Source organism: Mytilus edulis, chromosome 5 (genome assembly GCF_963676685.1).
Source record: "Mytilus edulis chromosome 5, xbMytEdul2.2, whole genome shotgun sequence".
Classification (NCBI taxonomy): domain Eukaryota; kingdom Metazoa; phylum Mollusca; class Bivalvia; order Mytilida; family Mytilidae; genus Mytilus; species Mytilus edulis.
The window spans coordinates 65,778,404-65,786,913 of record NC_092348.1 but is presented as its reverse complement, the minus strand read 5'-3'; the positions used below and the strand labels follow the sequence as shown (position 1 = coordinate 65,786,913).

General features: G+C 30.6%; 1 protein-coding gene across 1 annotated transcript; it reads right to left on the bottom strand.

Moving 5' to 3' along the window:
- Nucleotides 1-4,241: 4,241 nt before the first annotated feature.
- LOC139524313 (short-chain collagen C4-like) lies at nt 4,242-7,839 on the bottom strand. The gene is made up of 5 exons (XM_071319062.1): nt 7,821-7,839; nt 7,549-7,721; nt 6,794-6,862; nt 4,772-5,008; nt 4,242-4,497 (listed from the first exon to the last, which is right to left on the bottom strand). Exons 2-5 carry the CDS (start codon nt 7,718-7,720, stop codon nt 4,259-4,261), a joined length of 717 nt encoding a protein of 238 aa, XP_071175163.1. The 5' UTR covers nt 7,721; nt 7,821-7,839; the 3' UTR covers nt 4,242-4,258.
- Nucleotides 7,840-8,510: the final 671 nt, after the last annotated feature.

Sequence of the window (8,510 nt, the reverse complement as noted above, 5' to 3'; positions counted from 1 at the left end):
GTTCATCTCAAGAAATTTCGGGATTAGCCTTCATTCAGAACAATCAAATCCCAAAAAATTGAAAGCCAAATATGTATATATACTGAAATTTTTGAGGAGCTACATGTATGTAACTATATGTACTCGAACCTTTGTATCGAAGGAAATTCATACAAAACAATATATATGTATTTGTATTTGAAAGATAATACATGACGTGGCTCTCATACTATTTATAGTATTGGCAATGAATGCACTTTTTATTCATTTCTTGGATAAATTTTCAAAATTTTTCAAATGCTTGAAACAAAATGATTCTTACCTGGTCATCAACTTCATCTCTTACAAATACAAACTAATATAAACTTTATAGGTCAAACGAAAGTAAGGTTTGGTGTACCAGTTATTTTATAAATAACTACAAAGAAAACCCGTTTAACCCTAAAAAATGTTCGAAGCAAATGCATACTATCTTTTTTAGACAATTGTTTAGCAATTCAAAAATAACTTCCTCTCACCTTTCGAATGACTTTTTACCATAACAGTTTGTAACGACATATTTAGTATCAATTTTACACTAAAGATCAAGTGGAAAAGTTTTATACAAGTATAAGTATGCATATTTCATCACAGTACACGGTTGTATGTGAACTACACATGTGATTTGAGGCATTCATGTTCATTGAACAAACAAAAACAAAATAAAAAACAAACAAACAGATTTTTGAATGTTTGTTTGTTTGCTTGACCATATTTGCCATTGATGCATCAAAAGACTATCCATCCCTTACTACAAGCGTGAAGTTTGTAACTAGCTCAAAACTGTTCGTACCATTTACAATTTATTTAGGAGTTAAAGAAGAGGGACGAAAAATACCAAAGGGACAGTCAAACTCATAAATCTAAAATAAACTGACAACGCCATGGCTAAAAATGAAAAAGACAAACAGACAAACTATAGTACACATGACACTAAATAGAAAACTAAAGAATAAACAACATGTTATCTAGCATTTACAATAATAAATTTCAGTAACGAAGTATACCCCCTTTTAAAGATCAAAGCTCACATGAAATGAGCAACAATACGTTTTGCTCATATCATAACTAAATGTGATTATTTTAAAAGAAAGTCAACTAGATATCAAAGTTTATACTCATATTTGATGTATATAAAAGCTAAATATATGCATTCAAAATTGACAACAGTGTCAACAGACTGAAGTTAAACTGTGAAATATTCTTTATATTGTATTACTGCTTATTATGTACAGATTTCACAAATACTAAACTATGTATAGCAACAACAAACATATGCATTGTCGATGCTATTTGTTGATTTAAGCGGAAATTTCAGTATTTGATTTTTTTCACCTCAAATTGGCACTGTGATTTCAGAGTTTTATTCTGCGGCCCAGTTACAGTACATATGAATGATTTTGCATATATTTTTTTAAGAAGTTGTAAACAAAACCAGTATGTTAAACATATTGAAAATCGAAACAAGTATGCAATAACTTATTTTCAGAAAAAGAATAGAATGCATGATTAATTGATTGATTGATTGATGTTTAACACCACCTTCAAATATATTATGCTATTTCGTGACGCTCAGTTTTTTTGTGACGGAGGAAGCCACAGTTTCCGGAGAGAACCCACGGTATTCGGTAGTAAAACTATCAATTCTAGTCAATTAAGATTAGAGCCGCGTGTACCTGTCACGTGTAGGATTCTAACTCACAACCCTAGACAGAATAATGATATATAAGTTCAACTAATTAGACCACTCAACCACCGCGGCCCAAAATAAATGCATGTAAATTAGATGATTTTTTATTTTATTCAAAACATACCCATTAATTTTTCGAAAACAATATCTGTTTTTAATGAATAAGTATCTGTTAAACGTTTGTTTTAAGTTTTTAGATTTCAAGTATCTTGACCACAAGCATCACTGAAGACATACGCATCTGGTGCAGTAAAAATGGTATTATTAAATCATTACTACCACTTGGTCAATGCCTCTGCTGGTGGACTGTTAGTTCAGGAATTAAAACTCAGCGTTGGAGTAAAGTTTTAGTTGTTTTCAAATATGTTGGCCTAGATAATTACTGATGAGACATTAATTGTCGTAATTCGCCTCTGATGCAGTCAAACTATTACAGCCTATATTATTCGTTGTTTATAAACTAAATAGAAATAGACTTAACTCTTAATAGCTTTACATCGCCATCGTTATTTCGACCGATGATTTAATGTATTTTTCTTCAAGAACTCATATATATGAATAATGTATGCATTAACAATAAGGTCAATGACAGTAACAAGAATGTTTTAATCTATTAAAATTGAAATATTCTGTCATTTTTTATATTGTTTTGGTCTAGTAAAATTTCTTTAAATTTGTCGAAATACAAAGGATTTTCTATTTCGGAAATTAATTATATCAGCTGTGTATTGGAAAACCTGAAATAAACCGCACAACTTTGAACTTTATTTTGCCTTTTAACACTTTTGATTCGAGCCTCGCTAATATTTCTTTTGTATATAGCGCTATTCTAGTGTACACAATTTTTCGTCTGACGATTTCATAATATTTTATAAAACCAAGTAAAATTCTGACACTAAACAATAATGCCCCAAAGCTTCAAACTCAAAATACAAGTAAATAAACTCATCATAGATACCAGGACTAATTTTTTTCATATACGTAAGCAACCAATAAACACGTACTACTCCTGTTAATTTTTTTTATCTGTATGACTATTGTCAAAATTCATAATGTGATACCATCCAATCAACTTTCTTTTAATTTTAGTAACATTGACCTTGGACATGTGTTGATTCCAAAATCATTAGGCTTCTTTCAATTTGTCTAAGCGTCTGTGTGTGTCAGTTTAATTCAAATAATGCAAGAGACGATCTTATGACTATCCGTACACCTTTTGTTCAAATTTTCTATGTTAAGTAACAATGACCCTAACCTTTAGCCAAACAAAACCCAAAGGCTTCTTTCCACTTCCTATGTATATTAGATTCGTTCCAGTCAAAAAAGTTAAACTCAAGCTATTATTCGGAATTCTAATCTATTTCTAAATAACCTTTACCTATTAACTCCAAAAGCAGTAGGCTTTTTCATTCCTAAATCTTCTATTTATATCACTTTCATTTGAATTGAGCAAGGAATATTCAAGTTATCAAAACCTTTTGTTTCAGACACTAGGACAAAAGAGACGAACGGAAGTTCTATAGCAACTATTATATGGTACCGAATGGTTTTAGGAGAACATGATAAAATCTTGATTGTAAACAAATAGGAAATCCGTTTATTCTTTCGCAGTTCAGATATAAAGATTGTGAAGAAGTTGAATTAGTAGCACTGGGTCGATACCATTTCTGGTTGAATGCAAATCCGCAATGTTTGATAAGCACAGTAGTGAAAGATTTGGTACTGATATGATTTGTAACATGTTTTTCTTCTTAAATTCTTCCTTGATCAAAAAATAACAACTTCCTCAGACAATGTTGACCGTAGCCAATTTTGGCAATGTTTTATGTAATTTTTGGTCGTATAGCTCATAAATTTTCTACGTATTCATACGTTCCTGGCTTGTCAATGACTCCGTTTGAGCCTTCCAGAAGAAGGTAAATCAATTAAGCACTGTGGACACACGGACAGTGTAGAGTGTTATTTTCATGTTTTTGTCATTAGTATAAATTCTAATAAATAGATAAGGTAAAGCAAAACGAATAAGCAATATTAAATCAATTATTGTAAATTAGGAATATTTATATTTACATCATTACATATCAATGGGAAATTAAAAAATAAAAATCAAACAACCTGATGTAGCTTTTCAAGTACCTTTCATACCTGTTATCCCCAATATCAACTTACTGTCAAATATAAACTTATATCGCACGATAAAGAGGCTTTTATTAATTTTTTTTTTTACATATTACATTAAATATAAGGAATGTTGAACAACCTTTATCCAAAACTTTCAAGAGAGCGGCGATAGATTCCATAGGGACATCCAAACTCATAGATCGAAAACAAACTGATTGATAAAGCCATAACTTAAAAAGAAAAAGACAAACAGACAAATAATAGTACACAAGACACAACATAGAAAACTAAAGACTAAGCAACACGAACCCCTCCAAAAACTGGGGGTAATCCCAGGTGCTCCGGAAGGGTAAGCAGATCCTACTATACATGTGGCACCCATCGCGTTTTAAATATCAGATAAGAGAAAAGATAACAAAAGTATATCATTTATTTAGTACAAACGGTACAAAGCACTTCAGTATTATCTTTGTATGGAGGGCATCTCAGACTACCACATTTTGCTCTGACAGGATATAACAAAGCACCATTTTCGTCAGCTTTTCGATCGTCCAAAGGTTTTGCTTCTCCGTCCATACAGATAAAGTCTTTATTGTTATGATTCTTATGTTCACTCATCAAGAAACCACTGTACTCGGATTGCCATCCTTTGTAGCAGGACTTCCTTCCTAAATTAAAAAAAGGTCACAATAAAAAAAAGTTTAATATCTATATAAGAACACATTTGTACTTTTTATTTTGAATAAATGACTGCAATAATGCAGAACAAAGCATCATTTGAAGCCGTTGCTTTCAAGATTAATTTAAGTGTAACATTATAATCAACAATATCATATAACAATATCATGTAACGATCTAGGTTAATGATGTACCAATTAATTAAAAAAAAATTATTTAACTTTTCAAGTTAAGGAACAAAATAAATGTTAATAACAAAACTACCTGGTATCATTAAAACAGAAACTTTCCCTTTTCGCCTGCACACGGAACATATGACCTCTTTTTCATACAAACTAGTAGGTAAACCGGATGGTTTAGTGCTGGAAGTTATCTCATACTCTGCACCATATAGTCCATCATTAGCATAGGAGTATTCTTTACCATTTTCAGGGTCACTGGGTAAACAGAGGTAATTTGAACCTCCTCCTTTGTTAGTATAAATATTACCTCCAGCCTGACCTGCATAAGTTGAAAGTAATCTTAAATAATAGAAATTCAGTTCAGATTATCTATTTGTAAGTAAGAATGACAAGTATAGCGTTAACATGTGTATTAAAATTTTATGCCATACAAGGAGGGGAGACAATACAATCGACTTTTATTCCGTTTTGCAGATTGTACCAAGTATTACAAATATATTTTCATGGAACTGAGAGAAAAAGAAAGTGATTGATTACATAATGTTATAAAATGTTCAGCATTTAACTTTACAGTTTGAAAGCCATAGTAGTAAGGTGAACAACACAGTAACATGTTTTGCACCAGCTATGTCAAGTTTAAATTGGATACTCAAAGCCATCTTTTGATAAAAAAATAAAACTTTTTTAAGACAAATATTCTTAAAAATCATGACCCTGCTAGTCACAAAATAGAAAAGAATAAGTTCACACCCGCCAGTGTAACATATAAGTCTTAGGAAATGAATACCAAAGGGACTATCAAAATTTGTAAGTTGATATAAATAGACAAAATCATTGGAAAAACGGAAATCACAAACAGTCAATAGTGTATTAAACACCACATAAAAAACTAAGGACTGAGCAACAAGAACGTCGCAAAAAAAATGTCAGTAATCTTATGTGAATCTTGAAGAATAAACAAATCATGCGTCATATACGGTACCACATTTACAATTCGTTCAAAGAATTCGGACTCTATTCCTCATTAAATTCATAGTGAAGTGATAAATCTGACACATACTATGAATATGTAAATGTTCCAACATTGTAGGTTTGTTACAAAAGCATTAGAGTTGCGAATGCATGTGTTTTATGTTAGAAAGATCTGTTTCAATAACCTTGTATCTTTCAAGGCCTAGTCAGGACATATCTTTAACATAAACCAGACATACACTGTTTTATAAAACACTAATCTTTAAACAAGTATCAGATCTACTCTAGGGGAACTAGATTACTTGTGTTATGAATTAACAGAAATTTGTCGTATTATTTGATGAGATTTAACCAATAAATTAAAACAAGACAAGATTTTGAAGATATCTTAAATCCATGGAAACATATATAGGTACAGAGTTTAATCAACATGCACATAATTATACATTAAGGTGGTATGGGTGTCTTTCGCCATCTTGGATTGTGAAAACACAGAGAATCTAAGTTCCAGATATTCAATCAAGTTTCCAAAATTGATTCAGGAATGCAGTTAACAAATGTGAGTTTGCATGTAAAAGAACAAATTTGTAAGATTATAACTTATAAATATTAATATTTTTACAAGTGTAAATTATTCTAGCTTGATTTTTAATGCATTTTAAATTGACATTTTAAGGATAAGTAACTCTGAATTAGTGCATTTTCTGAAGGAATCTTTATGGAATTTTGCTATTTTGAATTCTAGCCGGAAAAACGCACGGTGACCCTATCTTTTCTTTGATATTCTCAAAGCATTTTCTGAAAGCCATTTTTTTTACAATTCTATCATTAAGTTTAGCTTCAAATCACATACTGATGTTTTTTCTTGTAGAATCCATACAAAATGTGTCATAACCTGTAGCTTAAGAAAATGCGCGGTGACTATTATTTTTATTATATTTTTGAACATTGATAAAACGACACTAAGTTTTGGCAAAATATGAACAAATTCTATCATTGTTAATTTAGACTCATATACCACCTTAATAAGAGAAAAACAATCGAGTTAAAATGTCCTGAGCTTTCGTTCATCTGTAAGAAAATGTCAAGAGTTAATTAAGTTAAAATGATAATAATAATTTAAAAAACATACCTGCATAGACAATTTCCGCATGTGCAGGACAAGTTTTCTTCCCCCATCTAACATATGTCACACCAATATCTTAAATATGAACAGCATAGTATTAATTTATAGTATAAAACGGTAATACAAATAATGTACAAATGCTTAGTCCTGTGTATCCAATACGGTAGTGAAAATACGACTAAACTTTTACGTGCTTGTCATTCACTATCATTAACAATTAGGATTGAACGCAAATACAGATAACTCTTTTTGGTATTAAAATACATAAAATATATATTAAAAGAAAAAACAACACAAATTCGTTATACATTGTATAATAACTCCCAGCAGTTTCATTTTAAATAATAAAAAATGCTTTCGCGGTCTTATGTTTTTACTTATGTACCAGTCTAGTCGTCTGTTCTGTTATGTTATTGATTGTGTCTTGTTCCCGATTAAGACATTTTCAGTGAATGTGCATTGATTTCACATGGAGGAGGATTTAGGCATAGCAGGAGAGTCTTACTGTGTCGGCGATTTCGGTCTTTCTGCTTTGGGAGTTTATGTATTTTTCTTCAGTTTTTTTGTTTAGATTTTGATTTGCCTCATAATAAACGTATAAAGATTTGAATATTGGATAACTACAATTGCATTTAGTAACACTTATTTCACAAAATCACTTACGATTAGGATTGATCGTAAATCATGAATAATTCAGTATAATTCCGATACCATCAAAAAAGCAAATCAAATTTTAGTTTTTACCCTCAACAAATACTTACCCTGTTTTGAAGGTGTTACAGGACAGTCCGCCTTCCTGGAGGTATGCAAGTAATGCTTCATCATATCAATGAGAGACTGGTCTGATGGTGTCAAGTTGTATTCGTTACAATCATGTCCATATACAGTGACTACAAAGGCAGCAATAACAGTTGCAAAGCTGAATGAAAACATTCTGAAAATCAAGGACTAATAATTATTTGTTAGACTAAAATGTAACAAATCAAAATTACTACACTGTGAACAAAATACCATCAGTACATAGTTGTTTTACCTTGACTTCCAGGAATTTGTCTGTCAGTTAATGTAGTATTTTCTATATATTATATTCCGGATTGATCAATATTTTTTTAATTTGGAAATAGCGTGTAGAAATAAATACGATAGCGTAACAATATATTTTGACATTTCGAAAGAAAATATTCCACTGAATATGAAGAAAGCATGGTTATTTTTAGGATATTTCGTACAACAATAAATAACGTATGGTATGGTTTGTGAACTGTGTTCGTATTTTATCGTAGAACACTAAATATTTTCGTATTTCGTAAAATGGAATTGCATATAAGCTATACAGAACATATATAACTTACTATACAAAATGATATTTGCTTATTTTTGAAGCAGGAAAAGTGATCTTTAGTTGATGACACCAGTCAGTTGGTCTTCAAATGATAATTATTTCGTTGTCAAACAGAAAAGTACTACATCTTCTAAATAAATTAAAGGATTGTTACCTGAATGGTACACCCGCTATCCCACTTAAAACCATTTCTTTATCAATAGTAACAGAAATTAAATGTGTATATGTTACACGATACATCATTATACCTATTCAAGTATTCAGTTATTTTAATTATCTTATATCAGGGAATATATTTTTCCAACTTCGTACAAATTAAAAATAACATTTGTAAAATAATTGGAATACAACCTATGTTCTATTACTTTCAATATTATGCTT

Excerpts from the sequence above, each read along its gene's own strand:
- LOC139524313 (XM_071319062.1), bottom strand. The coding sequence starts at position 7,720 with ATGTTTTCATTCAGCTTTGCAACTGTTATTGCTGCCTTTGTAGTCACT. Across the intron at positions 6,863-7,548 it reads TGTAACACCTTCAAAACAGG|ATATTGGTGTGACATATGTT; the intron begins GTAAGTATTTGT and ends TTCATATTTAAG. Across the intron at positions 5,009-6,793 it reads TGCGGAAATTGTCTATGCAG|GTCAGGCTGGAGGTAATATT; the intron begins GTATGTTTTTTA and ends CAACTTATGCAG.